We start from the raw sequence: 25327 nt of genomic DNA on the forward strand, positions 1-25327 counted from the left end.
AAAAGTCCCTGGATCCAAACAACCACTAAGTAATTCATAGGAGTTAATTAGATATATGAAGATAAAACAAATTGTTATTAGTGCATTTTTAATCTAGATTTATGATTTAGGTAACTGTTTACACCAAAAAATCGACTTCCATCTTTCATTACAAATCTGATACCATGTCACTGTTTTTGTATGTGACATTTCATTTATTTAATAAGATTAAAACACATAAAACTTATATTGAGAATAGTCGTATATATATATATATATATATATATCAAGTCTACTAAATTAGGGATACATGCGAGAACGGATCATATGGTTGAGGATGGAATAAGAAAATAGAGTGTAGATAAAAGATTAGATCAATCTCATGTTACATGAGCACACCTGAGTGGGAAATGAAAAAAAAGACGGATAACAGTGTTCTTTAAATAGTACGTAAATTGGGTTTCACTGTAAACAGTGGCAAAGAGCTCAATAGGGCAAGGTCTAGCACTCGTCGTATCTCATGTCATATGTGAGTACCATTTCTTCCCTTACTCCGCACACACCAGCGTTGATGTGGCCTATAGGAGAAGCATGCACGACGAGCGACAAAGGTAGGCACAAGTGCTCACTATTGGGCAACGAATCATAATATCAGTTCACGTTGTGTTAATGGGGTGTTGACTCTTGAACCCTAGCTCTTGAAACTTCACGACGAGCGACAAAGGTAGGCACAAGTGCTCACTATTGGGCAACGAATCGTAATATCAGTTCACGTTGTGTTAATGGGGTGTTGACTCTTGAACCCTAGCTTTTTAATAGATCTCCCTTCTCGTAGGGCATTTAGCAGCTATAACATGCTTCATCTAGTGTGCCATAGGTTACTATTTGTGGCTAAAGATGGAGGTAGTGCTACTACAATAGTATGCTATGAGATCTTAATTATTATTTACTCTGTTTCAAAATATAATTATTTATATGATTTAAATCTTGTATCAGAATATAAATATTTTGGTACACAATATTATTTGTTCCATCAATTTTTCATTTATTTTTTTCTATTTTATTTCCACTTACCCTTCCACTCCTATCGATTCGTTATTTATTTAGGGTTATTGTATCATTTTTGTCTTGACTTTAATTCTTGCTAAACAAACTAAAAATGATTATATTTGAGGATGGATTTGTTACTGCTCTTATTGCACAGTGTCTTCCGACTAGCTACTTCTCTTTTATACTACTTTTGTTCCAAAATATAAGTATTTTTAGGTTGTTTAGTGGGGATTAAGTTTAAGAAAAAAAGACCAGTGCTAAATGGATGAAAGTTGAGCTTAGGTGGAGATCAAATGGGAAGAATATTGAATAAGAAGTGAATGATCAATCAAGTAGTACTAAATACTTGTATTTTGGAATAAATTCAAATGCTAGAAGGTAAGGAGGAATAGTTATAGCATTCTTCCTTCTAGCTCTATCCTTTTAAGTGAAGTGACATCATTATTAACTACTCATAGTAAAGTCGATGATGCGTCCTTTTGTATGACAGAAGGAAAGGGGGAAAAACCACTACCAGCAAGTTGTTAACGGGGGGTGTTTAGATGCACAAAACTTTTAGCCCCACATCAAATCGAATGTTTGGACACTTATTATAAATATTAAATATAGACTAATTATAAAACTAATTATATAAATGAGAGCTAATTTGCGTGACAAATTTTTTAAGCCTAGTTAATCTATAATTAGAGCATGTTTACTGTAGCATAACATAGGTTAATCATGGATTAATTAGGCTCGATAGATTCGTCTCGTGAATTAGTCCAAGATTATGGATGGGTTTTATTAATAGTCTATGTTTACTATTTATAATAAGTATCCAAACATTTGATGAGACAAGGGACTAAACTTTAGTCTCTCATCCCAAACAACCCCTAAGGTACTTTGCCGTGTTGTTGATAAATTTCTACGAGTAAAGTACATGACCGGTCTTTAAACTTGTGGCACGGTACCACTTAGGTTCGTAAACTTAGAAAATACACATTTAGGTAATATCTAAAGTCATGGACCTGGATGGTACATTAAAACGAGTTGATAGACCTACATATACATATACTTTACTCAATTTCTACAGTATATCACCACCTATGACTATGAGTTTTCGATGACTGTTAGTCCTTCACTATTTGCTTCTCCACGTACCTCTCTTACGGTCTTACCTTGTTACTGACTCTACATAGAATTTTGTACACCTTCATAAGCTTCCAAGTTCCAAGGTCTCAACAATAATATCTTGAACATACGTATTTAGGGTGAGTTTATGAGTTTAAGAGTGGGTGAAAAGGAAGAAAACGATGTAAAATGAGATAACTCATTATTGATTAATTGATTAAGTATTAGTTATTATAAACTTAAAAACGGATTAATATGATTTTAAATAACTTTTAGATATTTTTATAGAAAAAAATTATTAGCAGTTTGGTAAGTATGCTCATGAATAATGAGAGGGTTTTCTTCTAAACTCTTACAAACGAAAGGTTCAAGGAAATGGATAATAGAGTTTACATAGGAGTTACAGAGGCAGAAGGCTCACAAGTGGGGTAACAACCTTACTTCAATCTAAAAAACATATGCATACATATGTACTTTATCGTGAATGCTGTATCAAATTACCGAAAGACGATATGACAGTACTTTGGGGGCTTATTTGGCTAAAGGTTTTACTTAAGCTAATATTAGTAGCGCTTGACAACCCAACCTTTTCGCTTCTGTTTAGGCTTATAAGCTAAATTTGAATTTTTAGTTTTAAATTTAACGTTGATTTTAAGATTTTTTTCACCGTAATTTATTTTCTAGCCTTGGATTTTCGATCGCTAAGGATATATATATAAAAGTTTTATTGATAACTTTATTTTTAGTTTGTAAATATAGCAGGAAAAAGCCAATAATCATCTATGGATCAAAAGACGCATGGAAGATTGATAGGTAGGTCCTAGGATAAGGAAAACATGTAGGCCTTGTTTGGCCGAAAATCCACGCCGAACTAGAATATGTGAAACAAAATGTCCCTGTGATAACCATTTGAAGTGGATTATGATATACAACATTTCACTAATATCCTACTAACTGAAACAAAACCTGCAAGGTGAAACGAAGCTTTGTAAATAAAATGAGATTAGACGATACAACAAGGAGGCCGGCGCGCACTTGGCCATCTGTTCGTTTTGGATAAAGAGCATGTTTGGAGAGCTATTCTGAGAAGTGTCTATTTGTTTGATAGTCAGTTTGTGAGAATCTGAAAATACTTATAAACTAAATTTCTTCAGCTTCTAGCTTCTTAATTTATTTTCAAGAATATAGATTCTCAGAAGCTGTATAATGTTTGGGGCAGCTTCTGACAGAAGCAGCTTTTAGAAAAAGCTAGAGCTGAAAAAAGCTCCCCAAACAAGTCTAAAAAGTAAGATTCACCTCAATGGGCATAGTTTGGAGTGACTCGTACAGCATGTGGGCTGTGTTTTTTCATGGATGAAATATGAAAGATGATTTATTTTCGTTAGATATTTAATGGTGTGAACTATAAAATTATAAAATTAACTACTAAAGAGTTAAAAATCTATTCAAAACGATGAAAGGCTGCATTTGGCACCAGAGGTTCCCAACCTCTAGTTTTTTTTCCATGCACGTTTCCCAAATTATTAAATACTATATTTTCTACAAAACAAAATTACAAAGGAAAAATGATTTTAAAATTTATATTAATATTTTTAAAAAATTAGCTAATACTTATTTAATCATGCACTAATCCCATGCTTTGTTTTGCATGGCAGCGGGGGACTGTTCGTGACACCCAAAAATAAACACAATACTCGCTGTCTTAAAAATCTTATGTGCGAACTTGGATACTTATTGAGATTCACTCCTAAACGGGTTTCATTTATCATTTCATAAGCCAAAACTACACGCCAGCGATTAAATGATTATCGGTGATAATAGCACCCGAAAACTACATGATTTTGATTCAAAATTTGTAAATAAATCTATCGAAGCAAAATTGTAACTAAAATCATCGCGGTTTTTTTGGATCAAATTGTGCCGATAGTTAGCGATTATCGTCATAATTTTGGTAAAAACGATAATCCCAGTGTCTAGAATAATAATCGTGGTAGTTTTTACAATACCAATATATCATATATTTTTTTAAGACCACCTAATATGTCACGGTTATCGTATATATCACTACGATCTTTTTAGATTTTTCTTCCATTTTTAAATCCCCATTATATATATTTACCGATGATTACGACGATAATCGTGACGTTGCGAACATGATTTCTACGTGTTGGCATTTTTTAGGGGGGACGGAGGAGGGAGTAGGCATGAATCGCGTCGCCTTGTTTGGATCCGTGCTGCAGTGCAGGCGCGTCGGGCGTGTTTGGCATGTGCATGTGGTTGTGCGGAGGACGGGCGGAATCCGATTCTCTCGATCTTATCCCCACGTCATCTCGTCCCCCGGATCCATCTCATCCATTCCACTGCACAAAAAGCCCCCGGTTTCCTTCCTTCCTGCCTTCCTCCACCTGCCCCGTCACCGTGGGATATAAATATACACTGGTTTTGGTTATTATGGGTTATCTATTTAATTATACGAATAAACTATTGTTACATGAATTATTAATATGAAACAAACTTCATCTTTTCACTTATCCTTATGCTTATATTTATAAGCAAATTTTTGAATTTTTAACTTTAAATTTGGAGTTGATTTTGAGTTTTTTTACATAGTTTATTTTTCAGACTTATCCCTAAGAATACGTATATAAAAATTTTATTTAAAAATTATTTTTCGTTTACAAATATATCGTTTGATTTTTTCTGTGAGACACCCAAACAATATTAACGTGAGCTGATAAACTTCTCCAAGAATATTGTTTCCATATTATTGGGTGTCTTGACTTCTGAATCACATCATCATTGGATATTTTAAGTAATTGTTTACTTTATCATTAATTACCTACATCCACTTATAATAATTTAGCGTATATTAACCTGACTTATGCTGTGTTTTTTCCCATGTTAACTAAACCAGTTTCCACGGCTCTTTTCTTCTCGAATGATGTTTTTTGTGAAAATTTTATATAGAAAAGTTGATTTAAAAAACCATATCAATCCACTTTTCAAGTTTTTTATAGTTAACAATCAATTAATCATATATTGATTTATTTATACGTTTTACCACTGGTTATTGAACCAACCGATAAACACATCATTAATAATCTATATTACAATCACCCTAACAATGAACAAACCGTGCCTAAAGTGCCGAAAAAGAAAATGTTTCGATACTCTAATGAATAAGCTGAAAAGAAAACAGAGTAATCGTACCTAATTAAAGACTTCTTTTATTGTTACATCGTCGTTTTAGCTACGCACGATTTTCAGTTTAGAGTATTCGAAAGTTCGTGAGAATGTGTATGGTCAGGGTTAATTGTTCGTGTTTAGCAAGATCTAATCATCCATTAGCCGACAGCAAGCTTGTTCCTTGCGAGGTACTTAGTTCTGCCACGTTGACTCGTTTTTGAGTCCACCATCCTTGGGCTACAAGAAAGCCATCAAGTAGGGGTGATTGCTTGTTTATCGTAAATAAAAAATAATTCATAAATAAAAGTTTTATATACATATTCTTAGCGAACAAAAAGTCAAAATTAGAAAATAAACTTAAGAATAACCACAAAATCAATTTCAAATTAAAAATTAAAAATTCAAATTTTGATTTATAAATATAAGCAGAAGTGAAAAGACAGACAAATAGATTTAAGTATACTCGTAAGCTACGGAAAAACAACTTAAACAACCAAAAAGAAGGAAAAAGATTTGAGGGAAAAGCTTGTTTAGTTCCCAAAATTTTTTTTCTAAAAACATCACATCAAATTTTTGGACACCTAAATAAAACATTAAACATAGATGAATAAAAAAACTAATTGCACAGTTACGGAAGAAATCTTAAGACGAATCTTTTGAGCCTAATTAGTTCATGGTTAGCCATAAGTGCTACACTAACCAACATGTGCTAATGACGGATTAATTAGGCTTAAAAGATTCATCTCACGGTTTCCAGGCTAGCCGTGAAATTCGTTTTTTCATTCGTGTCCGAAAACCCCTTCCGACATCCGATCAGACATTTGACGTGACACTTCTCCTAAAAATTTTCTCAATCTAAACACCTCCTAAATTTGGAGCAATTCATTCCTTACACACGAGTACTTACTGTATGATTCTTTATGTTTACAAAATCGTACGGGTTGATTTTCTATACAGCTAGCTCACTCCAAGCGAACACAGACGTGATGCCCTAACTCGTGTTTTTATTTCCTTTGTAGAAGACCCATAAGCAGTGTTTATGTTACTGCAGAGAGCTCGGAAAGACCAAAACTGTCACCCGACGAAGTGTGATTATCATGGTCTTTCCACGGTTTTGTGTGGTTTTTGTCATGATAGACCGTGATAACCGCAGTGAAGAAACGATTGAACGGTAATGATGGTGTGTTCTTTTGGCATATTTTTCTCAATATTTTATTGGAATTATATGAACTTTTTTAACCATTGAACTATGTATTTATTAACAAAAATTATATAAAAATTTATTATCTCACAGTTTTAAAGTAGATGTTCAACTTTGAATAGTTAGTTTCACTGTTTATGCTATTAAATAGTTGTCAAAAACCAAATAACCTTTCATCACAAAAGAACACAACATTTTTCCTTTCACCCATTCTTTTCGTTTAGGCCTATATTTATAAGCCAAAAATTAAATTTCCAACATTAAATTTGAAATTGATTTTGAAGATTTTTCACCAAAGTTCAGCCTTAGCTTTTAGATCGCTAAACATATATATATAAAAGTTTTATTCATAAATTATATTTTATTTATAAATGTGTCATTTAACTTTTCTATATAAAAACCCAAAATATCACCCCTTTTGTCTCTCCATTTTGAAGTTCGGTAGGATTTTTATTGTGCACGATATTCTATTCATATGTTTTTTTCTAGTTTTGTCAAAATGGTGCTGTAAGAGGTTATTAAGTTAGAAATGACTGATTGAGCTAGATGTTTATTTGGCTGCTGCTATTTATGGTAAGATTATTTTATATTATTAAAGGGTAGCACTCATAAAAATTGACAATACGACTACTCTAGTACGCCGTGCAACCGGCAAATTAATCTTCTAAATACGTTACCATTTTTCAACGCAAGCCCAAATAAATAAAGCTAAAAGTTAAACCTATTTTTACCATCTATAATACCACGCGGCACTCCAACCCCTAACCGGGGTTCATGGTAGATTAACCTATTTTTCTCAATAATCTACCATCATCGTCTTCATCTATTATATCCCCATCTATAAATATAAATTGCACCCAAAACAAGCAGCCACCCAAACCCCCAAGGAGATATTTCTCTTTCCCCTTCCCCCCTTCCAATTCAACCTCACCATCTCCTCTCCCCCACTCGCCATGGACGGCGCGAAGAAGAGCCGCAACCCGTCCAAGCAGCCGGCGGACTACCGCAGCGACCGCAAGTCGGCCTCCGGGATGAGCGGCGGGCCCAAGAAGGGCGGCCGCGGCGGCAAGTTCACCTGGGAGGGCGCCGACGGCTACGCCGACGAGGACCTCGACCTCCTCTCCCCCAACAACTCCACCCACCACCGCAAGACCACCGCCGCCGCTGACACCACCACCACCAGCACCAAGAAGTCCCAGGTCGTCGGTGGCGGCGGCGACGAGTAGCAGGCAGCCCGTAGTGTCCTCGATCGGCCGCTCGCAATCAGTTTCTTGAATAATTTGGAGGGTGGGTGCTTGGTGCTCATCACTAGAGACCATGTACATATATGATCTGTTCTTATCTTATTTTTTTTTTCTTTGGCTAATGTTGGGAGCCTTCGGTTCTGGGCATGAACCGCTTTTATCTTCATCTCAACCGTAATCGCAATTGGAATCCTGCACTTGGTTGAATTTGCTCTTCTTTCTCTCTCTCTCTCTCTGCCTTGTCCCACTCATCTGAAGAAATTTGCAGTTCCAGGTGATGAATCTATATCTGGAATTTATCTGGCTGGAAGATGAAAGTTTCATGAATCTGAACCCCTTCCTACTTTGAGAATGAGAAGAGGAAGGGTTCCATATTACAAGATATTTTCCCTTAACAAAGATTCATCTTTACGTTAATAAATATATTTTATAGATGGATCTATATTTATCATAATCTACAAAATTATCAGAACATATTATAACGTGAAATGGAGCTAATAGCTACTAGCAACGGTGATCTGATCTGATCTAATCCAATCAGTATCTGCAGTGTGATCCACAAACTGACAGTAGTGAAGTCGCTCTCATGGTCATGGTCCACCAACCAATGATTCATCATCAAGCCCGATTAAAGAAAACGATTATCCGTCATCATCTGAATCCAATAAATAATTATCCATCCTCTGTGGTCTATCCAGTAAACTCTATTCCTAGTTTCTTTCCTACTACTACTACTACTACACATTTTCTATTCCTACTGCACATTTTGTGAGGACTGAAAGGTACTGCTACTGGTTTTGGGACTCTTTCTTCACTGTCCTGCATCAATGATCTGAGAGAGATTGCAAGAGTGAGGTTACCATGTTACTCCACCAACCTGTGGGCCAGAATTTTGTAGGATGTTTACAAATTTCAATTTGATTCTTGTATGGATTGGAATTTCCTTTTTGGAAGTTTTAGGTTTCAACTAATGCAGCAGAACAGCTTCATTGATTTGAGCCACCCTTTGCTTCTAATTTCTTTTTTGGGTTAGACTTTTATTTGCTTATTATAGCAACATTGAACCTTTTAAAAGAGAGCAGTGGCTGTGATTGCTACTTTGCCACTCCAATTTGTTGCCATGGACGTGTTAAAGCTTGTGGATTTCACCGAATTTAAGTCATAATGTTGCAATATCCAATTCTTAGTTGAGACGGTCAATCTCATATTTAGGATACCAATCAACAGCTGTGATGTTATCATGGATTTTTTTTTGGCTCAAATTCGTCTGCTGATAACTGAAAGTAAACAAGATAACAGAGAGTTCCAGGCATCCCTGGGTCTAGTAGTTACACTCCATTCCAGTTGTAAATTTACAAAATCATGAGAAATATGTAGACATAGATCGTAAAGGTTGTTTAGACACAAAAGGTTGTGTGAAATAATGCTCATATTTATACACGCAAAAAAATAAATAATATTTCCACATGCATTTTCAGAACTTAGTGAAGTACAGAAAAATGAGAAGCAAATATCTACTCCATGATAGAAGCTTCAGCCATATATGCTAGTCTGGTTAATACTGAGGAAAACTAGTTGCAAAGCACATGGATTAACCATTATGCACCCAATTGACATGATTAAACTCTAGTGAGTGAACACTGTGATCTTGTGTGAGCCTGAACGAATCCCAATCAAAGAAGAGCTGGATCATGCAACCCATCTTTTTCGCTTATACTAAAATTTAAATTTTAGAATTTATATTTAAAATTTATTTTCAAGTTTTTTTATCATAGTTTATTTTTTATTATTTTTTAGTATTTGCTTTTACATCACTAAGTACATGCATATAAAAAATTTATCTATAAATTATCTTTAATCGTTAATCGAGCTATTTTGCTTATGCTTGTAATAAACAGTAAGATGACCGCTAAGCGCTAATGATATCTTCCCACTTGGGGGTGCGAGGGGTGGTGTTTGTTAATCGGCGCGAAAAACATGAATAATTAATTATTGTTTATAAAAAATAGAAAATAGATTAATTTGATTTTTTAAAGTAATTTTTTTATGGAAAAATTTCGTAAAATATACCGTTTAGCAGTTCAGTAAGTGTGCGCGTGAGAAATACGGAATATTGATTTAAAAGGAACGCAGCCTTAATGGTCCATGACTCCATCGTAGCATGGCCCATCACCCTGAGATATTCTTTTCAACACTTGACAAGGATAGCCAGGAACCCAGTACAAGTGTACAGCTGAAATGTACGTACTTATGGTTGTATCTAATTAGAGACTTTTTTCATTGGTTCTCAAAAGACACGCAGGGGTCTTTAGTTGATCAAAAGAATGTCTAAGTTAGATGTTTGATTAGCTAGACTCTTGATTAGATGTTGGAAGGGGTTTTCGGATACGGATGAAAAAAAAATTTCACGACTCACCCAGAAACTGCGAGACGAATCTTTTGAGCGAAACTAATCCGTCATTATTACATACGGGTTATTATAGCACTTATGGCTAATCATGGACTAATTAGACTCAAAAGATTCGTCTTAAGATTTATTTTGTAACTGTGTAATAAGTTTTTTATTTCATATATGTTTAATACTTCATTCAGATGTCAAAGATTCGATGCGATATTTTTGAGAATTTTTTTTAACTAAACAAGGCCGACAATGATTCACATGGAACATTGCATATGTGCAGGAGCTATCTCTTTTTAAGGATGAACTGCACCAACTATCATTGGCTTACACCTGTAAGTTAGTTCGACCGTTCATTCATTCCAATTAAATGTTCAAGCAGATGAAGTATACGCCCCGTTTAGTTTCTTTTTTTTTTCTAAAAATAACGTATCGAATTTTTGGACATTTAAATAGGGCATAAAATCTAGATGAAATGAAAAAATAATTGCAAAGTTAGGGAAGGAATCGTGAGACGAATCTTTTGAGCCTAATTAGTGTATGATTAGTCATAAGTGCTTTAGTGACGGATTAATTAGGCTCAAAAGATTTGTCTTGCGGTTTCCACCGTGAAATTTGTTTTTTTTATTTATGTTCGAAAACATCTTTCGACATCCGGTCAAACGTCTCACGTGACATCTGACAGTTTTTGAGAAAGACACTTGATACTTTTGACTTTTGAGAGTTGTTTTCCCTCGAGATATCATATTTTTTTAATATAAAAATTTAACACCTACCAAAATTTTGCAACATCTAAAGATACAATGTATCTCAATGTACTAAAATTTTGCAGTAAAATTTTTAGTAACTAAAATCTACTTTTAAAGTTTTATGTTGATATCTTGCCCTGCCTGCACCCTAGCTATGCAGTATGCGGTGAAGTTGGAAGTTCCTTTACTTTTTCTTAGTCAATTTGGTTCTGTTGGAAAATTGATAAATTAATAGGTTAATGGCCCATCAATCATATTAAAAGCCCATATGCCCACACCTATCTATGCTTCTAAAAGAGAAGCAGTGGTGGTGGTTAATCTGTCATCTACTCCACCACCAGTTCTCTCCTATTTCTTAATAGAAAAATAACTGAAATATATATATATATATATTAAAATAATTTTATTAACCCTATTTTGATAACATGCTAATGATATTTTTTTAATAAAATTCAGCATACGCTAGTGTTAGAGTGGCATACGAGAGTACCCGTTGACTGATTGAGAGGAGAGTAGAGGGAGCACCGCACGTGCGCTCATCGAGGCAAGCCGGGCGCGTGGCATGGCCGAGTGGTTTCGCACCGTGCCTAGGCTCGCACGCATGTGGATCAAGCTCATGGGCTGGTCTTGAATTATTGTTAAGAACGGATATTCCGTTAGTGCTTAATGGAGTATGCGTTAAATGAATATATCAATCCTCGACGACTGGATTTCGAGGGTACTATAAATATGCCTCACCTAATAAGGCTTGGCGGTGACATCGAAATTCTTAAGCAATGGGTTTGCATTAACTCTCTTCCACTTTGATACTCTGATTGTTTGAATCTAGTGTAGAGTGTATTCCTCCAACATATAGAGGATGTAGTTGAAAGAGACCCAAGTCTTTTGTAAGCTACTCAGCGGAGAGTAGAATCATCTCAAGGATTTGATCTTGGAGAAAAAATTCTCTTGGTTCTTCACAATGATATTTCTCCAATCTTTTTCGTTCTTAGCTTTTGTGGCAACCAGGTAATTAGTTGTTGTATATGCTATTGAATAGTTGTAGTTTAACTCCTTGCTTTAGGCTCCGTTTGTTTCCACTTAGGATTATTTTAAGCTGGCTTATTAAGCTAGATTACTATAAGCTAGATTATAATAAGCTAGTGGAGAATAAGCTGTAGTTTATCAGATTATTGGATAGACTAGATTACTAGATTTGCATGACTAAAGTTTGGAATGCCCTTAACTATTTTGGATGCATTATCCATTCTTGTGTATGTATACAACAAATAAAAAGTTGAATTTAGCTGGATAAAAATTTGAATTAGCTAAATAAAAATTGCTACATATTTGTAATTAAAACATTCATGAGTATGTGTACAACCAAATCACTATCTCCTAGTGAATAAAGCATATGCAATATTATTGCGAAAGATATTTGCGTCCCTCTCCTCATCTCCCAATTGACTAGCATTCCGTTGAGTTGAGGGCACCAGCATGTAGTTTTCATCGTTATCACACCCGTCAAACTCCTCATCACTCAATTTACTATCTCGAATGAAATTTTGAAGTGCCATGCATGCATGTATTTTTTTTTTGTTTGCTTGAGCATCGGATAACTTGGTAAGTCCAATATAATTCTCCATTTCATCTTCAATACACCAAATGAGCGTTCAATCACATTACAGAGAGATGAATGCAAGTGGTTGAACACCTCCTTCTTGCCACTAGAACGCGGACCTGCTCGAAACTCTGGTAAATGATATTTGGTCCCTTTATATGGAGCTAGAAATTCAAGTCGATTAGGATAGCCCAAGTCAACCAGGTAAAATTTTCATGTGAACATAAACATACATTAGGAGACATCATTTTATCATTGAAACATGTGAGAAGGGATTGTTAAAATGGTAAATGTGACTTTACTAGGTGGGGGATAAGGGAATATAGCAGCATATTTGCGTAAAGCGTCATTAAACACCCTCATATCATGTGCCGATTCAGGCCATCCCGCAACAATGAATGTAAACCTCATATCAAAGTCACAAATAGCCAACACATTTTGAGTGGGATATTTATTCCTACCCACATGTTGAACCACCTTTGATGCAGGCACGACAACTGGTATGTGTGTTCCATCTATTGCACCTATGCAATTGTTGAAATGAGGCTCAAACCGATCACCAAGTAGTCTTGGGTGGATTGTTGTGAAGTTTGGATCTCTAGGTTTCACAAGATCTTTTGAGAGGAGGTAAACACTGTAATACTTACTTGACTTTTCTACCGATTGTCTCTTTTGACCTCTCAAATCGGTTTTTAACCCGGACAAATGATTGTGGAGCTTCAATAGTCCATAGAAACATTCCTAAGGCTTCAACTGAATCCATCTTACAACTTGACTTCAGACCATAAGAAAAGACTAACAAATTATGTAACCTCTCAAACAGTGGCCTACTCATCCTAAACATGTCATAACAATCTTGTGGAATATTAAGGTTTCTCATAACCCAGGCATGACCCGCTAAATTAGCTTCTCTGTACTTTGACTTGTTTAGATAAGTTTCAGCATAGAACATTCCAAATGTTGTCAACACAGATCCAATTTTTCTCACCATATCTAGTTGTCCCCTAGCAACAACAACAGTTTCATCCTCATCCTCATCATCACTTCCATACATGCTAATCTACAAGCAGTACAACAAATGATATCACGCAAATATTCACAGAAAGATCATGTGGATGAATATAGTAGTAAGAGATCCACAAGTTCATACAATTGAAATTAAAGTGCCGTAGTACATGGCCAATGCATCAGTTCAAGTACAAAATAATAAATAGTAGTCCTTCTAATGCAAATGGTCTCACAAAGTAAAATAGAGATAATAAATTCATGAATATAAATAATCAGTAGTCTTCTAATCCAAGCCTTCCTTCACGAACCACCTCTTTAACCAACTAAACCTTCCCTCATTAGTGGTAAAAGTCTTGAACTATGCAGATATTTCTTTATGATCAACTTCACCTGAAAGGCTGAGACAGACATTGCAGATATTTCATCTAGGTTGTAAATTTTTCCTGCTGCTTGAACCGGGGATAAGCGTATAACCTTAGGGAGGTGCTGTTGAAGCCTTGGAGATTCCCATTTGTACCTTAAAATTTTGCGAGGAATAGATTGAGAACTTTAATGATATAAAAAAGATAAATACTGAATAGTAAGCATGAGTTCAAGTGGTTTGAAGGGAGTAAAAAGTCTGATTGCTTTACTCTAAATTTTATTTAGTTATATTGTCTATGTTTGTCTTCTATATTTTCTTATGGATTTTCAACAGCAAAATGACTTCTGTACATAAATAAAGGCATAACACATCTATGTATTAACAACAAATACACCTCTGCACATATAAAAAAGGCATAGGAATGTGTAACAGAAACATCACAAATGGATATTGCAAGCAAATAATAATTGGAAGCATTTCAAATATACCTCTGTACATATAAAAAAGGCATAGGAATGTGTAACAGAAACATCAAAAATGGATATAGCAACCAAATAATAATTGGAAGTATTTCAAGGAGTACCTATGGAGCTCGCAGAATGATTCAAAACCTCGTAGCCGTGAAAACTCGGTTGAATCGAAGATGGTGAAGGGTGGATGAGGAGGTGAAATTTTTGTGGGTTGAAGGATTAGTAAAAGAGGGGGATGATTTGGCCGTTAGACAGGGATTTAATTTATTTATGGCAGCCATCAAGCAGCAGTGGCTCCCATTTATGGCCGTGGTCTCAGGAGGCGAACGGTGTGAAGGCTGAGCAAAGAAGGAGAAGGGGAAGGGACGACCTGAGAGGGAATGGCGGGAAGGGAAGGGTCTCCAGGGAGGCGAGAAGTCGCCGAACTGCCACCGAGGAGTGGAGGGGTCACCGGAGCGACGAACTCGCCGACTACCAGGATGGGGGCACTGGACGACTGACGGGATGGGGAAAGGAGGGGGAGTGTTGTTTGGACCACTCACGCAAGAAGACGGGGGGGGGGGGGGGGGGGGGTCGGGGGGCGTGAGGTCCGACGGAGAGGACGTAGCAGAATGCATCCATGGTGGCCGGCGGCGACGGAGTTTTGTGCGTGACGAAGCAAAAGAGAAATACGGAAAGAGAAAGAGAGCAACGACCTGGGAGTTCTGTTTTTTTGCCTCACGGTTGGGCGTGAAGCAAAAGCTAAACATCTTATGCCTGGGCCTAAAAAATGGAGCTAAACATTTCAGTTTTGGGCCTAAAAAACAGCTGAACGCATGAAGCTAATGTCTCATGGTTGGGCCTAAAAAACCAGCTGTGCATGGAGAAGTCAAATGGTTGTGTTTTGCACTAATTAAGTCTTAATGATCTACTAATAATGACTGTAAGCTGATGACGTGGAGCAACCACAAAGTTTAAAAATAAGTCAGTGAGGATCACTTGTATAGGTTTATAGGATACATTTGATATTAAAAAAAAACTTCGGTGCAATCGTAGCTGTCCAGGCAAAATTTTCGGCCCCTTTCTTTCTCCTCTCACTCCCCTCTTCGGGCCTTCCCCTCCCCGTCTGACTTTTTTTTTTCATTTCCCTCCCAACCTCCAAAAACTCCATCTCCCTCCTCCTCTCTCTCTCTCTCTCTAGGGTTTGCGCTCCTCGCTTCCTCACTCTCCAGATGGACGAGACCCTAGCCTCCCTGCGCCGCCCGGTAACCGTAGCGCCCTCCCACCAAGCTGGGTTTGCGAATTTTCCTCTCTCTATATTTTTATTTGATTTTTTTTTTTGGTGGGGGTGTTCTTCGCTACGCAGAAGCGGGGGCGGCCGCCGCGGCCGCGGGAGGAGGACCACGCGGGCCTGGAGGACGAGGACGACGCGGGGGCCGAGGGGCACGCCCGCCCCCAGACGAAGCGCAAGCGCGCCGCCAGCGCCGCGGCGGCGGCCGCGCTGGAGGACCAAGCCCTCATCGGTTCGCGGCATACTTTGCTCTTCTCTTCTATGGCCTGTTTACCATTCCCTCGTCGGTTTCGCTGATGCAATGCTTAGCGTTTAGATTCTGAGCTGATCTGGAGCTACTTCACAGTGGTGCAGGGTGAATTAGGTTCTATGTGGCTCTCTGGGTGGTGTATTGGTGGTTCCTAAGCTTGACCTGGGGTTCGGCTACTTTAGTTTAGGGCATCAAACTCTTAGATTTTTTTTTTCTGTTATGTAGTTGGTCTGGAGAATTTTGTTCGGCCTGCTTTTTTTAACCAGTCATTCTAGGTTGTTAGCTGAACAGAGGACCATTGATTTCGATTGAAGTTTGAGTTAGCTCGGTACTGTCACCTGTTACTCACCTCTTGTAAAATCTACAAATTTTTAGCACACACACAAATATGTAAATCATTCTGTGGCAAGCCAATTTTGAACTGCATATGGAGTCATAATTCATAAACATATGAGCTGACTCAGTTGGGTTGCCCTCACCATAGTTCTGTCAGTATTGTAGTGTCTGCCCCAACATGATGCCAGAGGCTTGTGGAAACAATACATCGAGATTTAAAATACTATAATAGTAGCATGCAAATCAAAATCTGTGACCTAGGCACTTAATTCGACACGTTACTTTATCTTTATTTTGTGGCTTATTCCTAAAAAAAATTGCAACTTGCAGATATTATCAAACATAATGGCAGACTTATCAGCCTTGCTGCCAAAAAATTGGTCGAGGATTATGAATCGAACCCAAAATCTGTGGTGTTTCAGATATTATCAATGCTGTTTGAGGTAATAGTTGTTAACTTCTTAATGCAGTTTATTTTGGCTGCCTATTCCATAAACCAGTGAATCTTATAATGACAGGCTTGTGGAGCTAGGCATGAGCTTTATGCAGACTACCTGGATGAGGCAGATGTGGATAGCGTTGTGTTTTCCCTTGTTGAGCTAGCAAAAAAAGTATCCTACTGTGATTTTTCCTAGCAGAAATGGGGAATCGTTATTTGCAGCCTTGTTGATTATTCAATGTGCATACTATGTTTGTCCTATCTGTTCTAATCTTGAAATGTTATGTAATCCTCTCTTTTGGATTCAACCTTAACTTGAAAAATAGGGTATGGTGGAAGATAATTACAACTCTAAACAGAAGGATCTTAAGAACTTTAAAGAAAATCTTGTTTCCTTTTGGGATACCCTGGTCCATGAGTGTCAGAATGGCCCATTATTTGATGATATCTTATTCCAAAAAATCAAGGACTATGTGGTTGCTTTGTCATGGTAATTTATCTGGCAATCCTTATTGTTTTCTTTGCTTTGGACACTTGGATGCATTCATCTAATGCACTGTGGTGAATTTCAGTACTCCTCCAAGGGTTTATCGCCAAGTAGCCTCATTGATTGGGCTCCAGCTTGTGACTTCCTTCATATCTGTTGCTAAGACTCTCAGTGGACAGCGTGAGACCACTCAAAGACAGTTGAATGCAGAGAAGAAAAAACAGAGTGATGGACCGATTGTTGAATCCCTCAACAAAAGGCTAGCTCATACTCATGAAAGCATTACTTACTTGGAGGAATTAATGCGGAAAATATTCAGTGGGTGAGATATTCTATTTCAAATCACTTGAACTTGCATTTTAATATACACTATCTGCTTTTTTATATCTCAGATATTTATACCATTCAGATATGGTTCACATGCAATTATCAGGAGAAAAAAAAATACTTGCACATGCAGTTTTCTGTACATTTATCCCAGTCTAGTATAGCATGTCCACCATATTCTTTTACCACTTGCAGGTTATTCATGCACCGCTATCGTGACGTTGACCCTGAGATCAGGATGTCATGCATCAAATCACTCGGTGTTTGGGTCGTCTCGTACCCATCGCTTTTCTTACAAGATATATACCTAAAATATCTAGGCTGGACACTTAATGACAAGGTAACATACATTTTAGTTCTGTGTTTTTTGTTGAACCTCTTCTCTGACCAACGAGACGTGCACAATTTTTATTATGTCATTTTGTGCATTTTTTCTGTTTTTATAGAATGCTGGAGTTAGAAGAACTTCTGTCCTTGCCTTACAAAGCCTGTATGAAGTGGATGAAAACATACCTTCTCTTGGTCTTTTTACTGAGAGATTTTACAGTAGAATGATCCAGCTTGCAGATGATGTTGATATTTCGGTAGCTGTGTCAGCTATAGGACTCATCAAGCAATTACTGAGGTGAGTTTGGGAAAAAAATCCAATGCATGTGAAGTGTAGGTCATTACTGGGAACCTTCTTTTACCAGAGCTTTCCTAAGATATGGTATTTTGGGCTGTGTAACTTTCAATGGTATGGTTTGCTATTAGGGTCTTTGTAGTTGTATGCCACTATGCTATGAGAACTAAATTTTCAAGTGGTAAGTTTCTTCGTGGGCATTTTCCAGCATAATGGAATGATGGACTTTTAGCTAGGAACTGGTGAATTAGCTTGCCTATCAGGCTATCATCGATTTCCATAGAGAAATAAGTGATAGTTTATCACTAGAATAGGCCAGTGGCATGTGGTAAACATGGGTGTTAAAATGAGCTTTTTGATGTAATGTTGCGCAGTTCGATATCAACATTCAGAAATGTTTTCAACAAGCACCATTGTAAAAACACTTTCAACATGCATTTACACAAGCTTTGGATTTGGAATCATCATAAAATACGTGCAGAAATACATGCTTAAATATGCACTCTTTAGTAAAAAAAGCATACATAAGAGTTGCATATTAATTATTCAAAACTGAAACATAGGTGTGGATATGGCTGGATGGATCAGTTGGTATATGGTTTTAACCTATTCGTACGGAAATCAATTTGACTTCTGCTGTTTATTTTTTTCCAGGCATCAACTTTTGAGCGATGATGATTTAGGTCCACTATACGATTTGCTTATTGATGAGCCTCCACTGATCAGGCGTGCAATAGGGGAATTAGTTTATGATCATCTGATAGCACAAAACATCAAGACCTCCCAGTCCGGAGCAAGAGGTACTTGCCTCTGAAGTAGTTCTGCTCTTATGCCACCTTGTCTTGCTATCGAACTAGTTCTTTAATTCAGATACTGATTATAATATCTAATTCCAGATGGAAACAATGATTCATCAGAAGTTCATATTGGTCGAATGCTGCAAATTCTGAGGGAATTTTCCGATGATCCAGTCCTGAGCTCTTATGTCATTGATGATATTTGGGATGACATGAAGGCTATGAAAGTATACTCAATTTTATTTCTATTTTTATTATCAGTATGACTTAAACACTATAACTGCAATGCTCTTTTCTGTAGGATTGGAAGTGTATAATATCCATGCTTCTGGATGAAAATCCATTAACTGAGCTTACTGACTTAGATGGAACCAACCTAGTTCGGATGCTGCGAGCCTCTGCAAAGAAGGCTGTCGGGGAGAGGATAGTTCCTGCAACAGACAATAGAAAGTTGTACTACAATAAAGGCCAGAAGGTGCCAATTTCATTTCTGTTATATCATATATTGCTGGTGTAAATTAATTGATTGTTTATTTCTTGATCTTATCGTCTGCTGCATTGCTTGTTTAGTTAGTGGTGTTTTATGGTTTGTAAGTGCTATGTGCAGAATGTAGGTCTATTTCATTGGATACAATCAATGTTCTACACTTGGTTCCAGGATTGCAGTTACTGACTTTGAAAGTTATTCTCACAGTCTAATAAGTTAAAACTTTTAAAAGACCTATTGTTAGATAATTGCTAGTCATGTAGACTGCACTTCTGAGTCTGCTCTTGGAATTCTTTTAGACCAGTTCAATTTTTTTTTTGTGTGTTTTATTGTTGTAACTACAACTGCATGAAAACTATGTAGTTAAGTAATGGTTACTGAAGCAGATACTGCTGGTGAATATGATACCTAACTAGCTTATATGCCTGTACATTGCAACAGTTCCAAAATAACTATTATAGATTCTTGCCTTCGTAAATAAAATAAATATTGGACTTTAAATTTGAGGATTGCATGCGTAATTCACAGTATACCAGTTGTCATCTGCATATATATAGGATAGAGAATTCAACACATCAATATATTTTACTATAGATGTCCACTGGTGTAGTTGGGTCTGGAGAACACCAGCATGGCCGCCTCTTGTATTTAGTAAAGATTTGGTAATTCTTAATTTACCTTGTTGATCACTGAGTTATTTAAAAATATCTCGACCTTGCAAATGCACCAAACCTTCGTGTTTATACCCCTTCCCCCTTGACTACTCCAGCTTATGGAGCTCTGGGCCCATCTTCAGTCCTTGCCGAAGCTAGTTTTTGTTCATGTATATGTTGAATTTTTACTGAGCATTATTGTTCTGCAGGAAATATTGGAAAGTAGCAAGCATGAAATAACTACTGCTTTGCTGAAGAAGTATCCACAGCTTTTAAGAAAATACATATCTGACAAAGCTAAGATCTCACCTCTAATTGATATGATGATGCTTATGAAACTTGAGCTGTACTCATTAAAAAGGCAAGATCAGGTCAGTTGAACAGCTGTTTGTTCCTCTGCACAAACTTTGTCCTTGGTTTGTTTACAATTTCATGTACATTTTGGTTCAGAATTTCAAGGCTGCCATAGATCTCATTGCGGATGCCTTCTTTAAACATGGTGACAAGGATACCTTGAGGTCTTGCATCAAGGCAATTACTTTCTGTTGCACTAACTGCCAGGCGGATCTTCAAAATTATGCTGAAAACAAACTTAAGAATCTTGAAGACGAGTTGGTTTTGAAAGTCAAAACTGCAATCAAGGAAGTAGAGGTATGCATGTATTATTCAGTTTGTGTGTACTAAAACCGTGAATATAAACATGTTGCTGTGTACATTGCAGGCAGGTGATGATGAATACTCCCTCCTGGTTAATTTGAAACGATTTTATGAGCTTCAGCTGTCTAAACCTGTCACAAATGATGGTTTATTTGAGGACATGTACAGAATCCTTAGTCATCTAAAAGATATGGATAATGAGGTATGAACCATATCATTATTTAGGTATCTGTACTCCAGTCTTGCATGAGTTCACTTTTGGTACCATATATTAGTTAATATGATCGTGTACTATTAGGTAAAAAGCTTTATCCTCCTCAACATGTACGTTCAATTAGCATGGTGCCTGAATGCAATTGATGGTGAAAATCCATCTGAGGCTTCCATTGATGATCTTCTATCCAAGCAAAGCTCTCTTTTTGAAAAACTCTATTATTACTTGGTGGTTCTGCCTACTTATCAGAAAGAGGGAAGGAGCACCACTATACTTTCCTGCAGAGTAAGTCTTCTGAGTTAAACAATAAAGAAAGGAACACTGTTTGTTAGTGTTGTATGCTTCCCTGCAGGCTGTAAATAAGTACGCCTGACTTAATATTGCCTTTTCTTTATAGGTCTGTGTCATTACTGCAGAGATGTGGTGCTTGTTTAAGAAGCCAAAATATTCTTCAACAAGGCTTGAGAGTTTGGGATATCTACCACAACTAGATGTTGTCCAGAATTTCTGGAAACTGTGCGAACAACAGCTCAGCATATCAGGTTGCTTTGATGTTGCACGTACTTCTATACTTCATCATAGTATAGTTTATAAATATAAATTTCTAAATAAAGCCTTTTCATCATGCTGGTGCTACTCTTTTAATTATTATGTTTTCTGGCTTCTTGCTAACAATTGAAATTGATCGTGTTCATCAACAGATGAAACAGAAGATGAAGATGCAAACGAAGAATACATTGAAGACACAAACAAGGATGCTGTCATGATTGCAGCTGCAAAGCTAGTGTTAGCTGATACAGTTTCAAAGGTCTCTGCTGCGTTTCCTGACTGTAATAACCTGTTAGGTCCTCAAGCAATGTTTGCCTAGCTACATGGCTGGCGTCTATCTTCTGTTGGACCATAATTTGGTTACCTTTGTAGCTTCCTATTGACAGACAAGTAAACTTAGCAATTTTTTTTTCGCGTGCAGGATTACCTGGGCCCAGAGATTGCTTCTCACTATGTATCCCATGGAGCAAGTACTACAGAGATAATTAAACATCTAATCAGCTCACTTCGGAAAAATGCTGATAGCAACATGTCTGCCTTATTTTTTGAGGCACTGAAAAGGGTATTTTGTCCCATCTTCAATACACACAATAATTGATTATTATGTTAACTATTTAATAATTATATTATATTACTGATTTTTATAGATATAAGATGTTTTGGATTTCCCTAGATTTATATGGAATTATGGATACTAACGAATCTAGATGAATATAGATATATTCATTGGTTCATAGATGAATATAGGGAAAACCAAAACATCTTATAACCTGAAACAGAGGGAGTATTTGCTTCACCTTTTTACAATTTTTAAAATAAACTTTTCAAGAAACTTCCAACCTTATCAACCATGTACTGTATTTCCGAAGTATTTTGACCAAGGATATTACTTTTCTGTGCACAATATTAAGCTCACTTTGTATTACAATTTGTTTAACTAGGCATATGAGCGGTATATGGCCCATGTACATGAAGGGGAAAATCAAGCCCTCATTGGCAAGTCTTATTCAGAATGCCAAGATCTTGCTAGCCGGCTTGCGGGGTCTTATGTTGGTGCCTCGCGCAATAAAAACAAGTCTGAGATCTTGAAGATAATCCAAGATGGTGTTTCTTATGCCTTTGAGGACCTTCCAAAGCAATTGTCTTTCCTCGAGGCTTCTCTCCTGCCATTTGTTTCTAAACTTCCATCGTCAGATATACCAGACATGTATGGCATTAACTCATCATTTATGATCCCTCCATTGATTTACGTTATGCACAATCTTCATTTATTTCTTTGTATGTAGACTGATGGACGTACAGAAGAGGACTCAAGATACCAATACGAATGAAGATCCAAGTGCTTGGCGTCCATACTTTACGTTTGTAGAGCATCTACGTGATAAGCATGCAAAGAATGAGGTTTTGCAGGGTGCGTTGAACTCTGCCTGAACTTCCCTTGTTACGTTACATAACTGGAAAGTTTTCCTCTTATAGTTATGGCTGATTCTATTGTTTCCTCTCCAGAGGAAAAGGAGGAAAAGCCTGTAAAGCGTAGGGGTCGGCCAAGGAAGGTTAGAGATGTACCTGCGAGGAATCTTTTTGATGGACACAAGTCTAGTGATGAAGAGTCTGTTAGTGACTCTGACCAAGGGCATGGCGAAGACGACGACAACGATGATGCAGATCAGCCTTTGATCAACACGTTTAGGTCTTCTGCATCCAAGCTAAGATCACTAAAGGTTTCTCAACAAGGAACAAGCGGTCAGAAAGGACCTTCAAGGGCATCAGGTAAAGGGTCAGAATTTTGCTCTTACCGCTTAAAATAGGATCCGCTGATGATGTTTTGGCACCAACCATGATACTTTCTCTGTCTCCATCATCTCCTTTTTTTTTCTGAGCTGTTTCCAGCTTCTAACGACAGAATGCAATTTCAGGAAGCAACAGCTGAGGGCATGCACTGACGTCGTTACACATGACTGCACTCTGACTCGAATGAACGCAACAGATTAGGGGACGACTTGACGAGTGTTGTCCCATTAGTCATGGGGACGCTCAGACCGTGCAAAGCAACCGCTGATGCTGTCTGTTCTACATGTTACGGCGTTGTAGATGATTAATTTGTACCTAGGTGCCCACTCCTTTTGTAAACAACGTGCTAGTTATGTGTTAATTTTATTCCTAACCGTGTATATTATCTTGTGTAGTAATAATATTTAGACGCTTGCATATTCCATTATGATTGACTGGACTTTCCTGTTAGCTACTGAGATGACTGGACTTTCTAGTTAGCTATTTAGTGCCATTTTGCCGTTTGTTTAAAAAACACTCATAGTCCCAGATGGAAAATTTACTAGTAAGGACCGAGGAACTGGTGTTTTTGTTCTGAAAGCATGTTACACACCTGTTAATGCTGATGAAACTTGTCAAAGGCCGCTTCTTGTCCCACGAGGGATTTTAGATTTTTATGGACATTTTTCAAGCTACTAAATATAAAAATATATAAAAGCTTGTCATTTGATATTTCTAAAACAAAAATTCCACCTTATAGTAGTTAATATAATCGTTTATACTCTTAATCTTAGACATCTCAACCACCACTGTAGTGTGATGAAACTAGCCGCATAAGTTATTTTTTGAGAAGTACCAAATCTATCCCTGGGCAAAATTGCGCCCTAGCATCAAAAGGTCAAATGGGCAAATCAAATCTAGCAAGCTGGTTTTTTTAGCCCCGGAAAAGCTTAATAGTTGGGGGACTGAGACTGTTTTAGTGTTGCTACCGCGAGACATTCCAGAGCATCTATAAGAGAATACTAATATTTTGCTTTCTAAAAATTTGTAAATATTGGACATAAAAATTACACCCTTCAACAGGAATTTAAAAATGGATAACTTGTACTAGGAATGAGTAAATTTTTTTAGAAATGAGTAAAAATGGAGATATTTTTTAGCTTAATTTTCAAAATTCATTTTTAGGATCAATTTTAGACCTCTCTTATAGATGCTCTTAGTTTACGCTTCTGAGTAAAATTAACATCATCTCTACTACTAATCTTCCTTCCCTTATATTGTACCACGACCTCTAACAAAACCAAAAATAAGCAGTTGGTTAAAATTCTCCTATAGACTTAATGTATGTCTACCTTACATAAGTATATTGCAATACATCCATATGTTACTGGTTAAATAAAAGATACAGTGTTGATGTTCGATTTGAGAAAAAAAAAGGGGACCGATTTAACCATATCTGAAACATCATGTCATATTTGTAATTGTTGAAACATTTAAAAATATACTAGTGAGATGTGAGAAAATTGTGCTAAGGAGTAGTATTACATATACACTTATAAAATATATTGCAAAGTGAAGTGTAATATTATAAAATATTGCATCCGTTTCAAAATAAATGCATCAATTATTTTAAAATTGAGAGAGTAAATAAAAAGATGAAACAAAATCAGGTTGAAACATTTCTCTCACATGAATAAGAATACTGAGGTCCAACAACTAAAACATCAAAATAAAATAGCAAAAAAAGGAAAAAAATCAAAATATTAAAGAATCAAAATTTAATTGAAACATGTCGCTTTATCACATAAAACACTATATTTCAATATTTTGAACGCATCGTCACGCTCGAACTCATCGTCATCATCTCGTTCCTTTGAGGACCAAAACACTTTCTCTTACCGTGATTGGCCCGCTTTACAAGGATGTCATCACCATAGTAGTTCAAAAATATAGAGATATGTTGGTGATAATAGTATAAAGGGCTTGGGCAGTCTATAAATACTCATCGTAGTGGAAGTATTAATCCTCAACAGCGATCATGCATACCATTTGTTTTTTTAACTGGTTGATGTCCACGTCTACAGTAGATGAACTTAAGCTTATTACCTTG

At 36.8% G+C, this 25327-nt stretch overlaps 2 protein-coding genes across 2 annotated transcripts; both read left to right on the forward strand.

Annotated features, from left to right (window-relative positions):
• The first annotated feature begins 7382 nt into the window (after positions 1-7382).
• On the forward strand, positions 7383-7977 carry LOC102716317. The gene has a single exon (XM_006654065.2). It carries the CDS (start codon positions 7480-7482, stop codon positions 7750-7752), a length of 273 nt encoding a protein of 90 aa, XP_006654128.1. The 5' UTR covers positions 7383-7479; the 3' UTR covers positions 7753-7977.
• Positions 7978-15492: 7515 nt separating this feature from the next.
• Positions 15493-23608, forward strand: LOC102716594 (sister-chromatid cohesion protein 3). The gene is made up of 22 exons (XM_006654066.3): positions 15493-15603; positions 15705-15861; positions 16546-16658; positions 16734-16826; positions 16981-17144; positions 17227-17463; positions 17664-17808; positions 17915-18093; positions 18745-18890; positions 18987-19114; positions 19189-19362; positions 20237-20398; positions 20478-20678; positions 20749-20886; positions 20983-21183; positions 21296-21440; positions 21600-21706; positions 21869-22009; positions 22389-22654; positions 22734-22858; positions 22954-23217; positions 23364-23608. The coding sequence occupies exons 1-22, from the start codon at positions 15571-15573 to the stop codon at positions 23375-23377; spliced, it is 3333 nt and encodes a 1110-aa protein (XP_006654129.2). The 5' UTR covers positions 15493-15570; the 3' UTR covers positions 23378-23608.
• The last annotated feature ends 1719 nt before the right edge of the window (positions 23609-25327 follow it).

The sequence above is a fragment of the Oryza brachyantha genome, chromosome 5 (assembly GCF_000231095.2).
Source record: "Oryza brachyantha chromosome 5, ObraRS2, whole genome shotgun sequence".
Classification (NCBI taxonomy): domain Eukaryota; kingdom Viridiplantae; phylum Streptophyta; class Magnoliopsida; order Poales; family Poaceae; genus Oryza; species Oryza brachyantha.

Coding starts and splice junctions, on each gene's coding strand:
- LOC102716317 (XM_006654065.2), top strand. CDS start 7,480: ATGGACGGCGCGAAGAAGAGCCGCAACCCGTCCAAGCAGCCGGCGGAC.
- LOC102716594 (XM_006654066.3), top strand. CDS start 15,571: ATGGACGAGACCCTAGCCTCCCTGCGCCGCCCG. Junction 18,094..18,744: donor CTCATCAAGCAATTACTGAG/GTGAGTTTGGGA, acceptor ATTTTTTTCCAG/GCATCAACTTTTGAGCGATG. Junction 22,010..22,388: donor TTTTTGAGGCACTGAAAAGG/GTATTTTGTCCC, acceptor TTGTTTAACTAG/GCATATGAGCGGTATATGGC.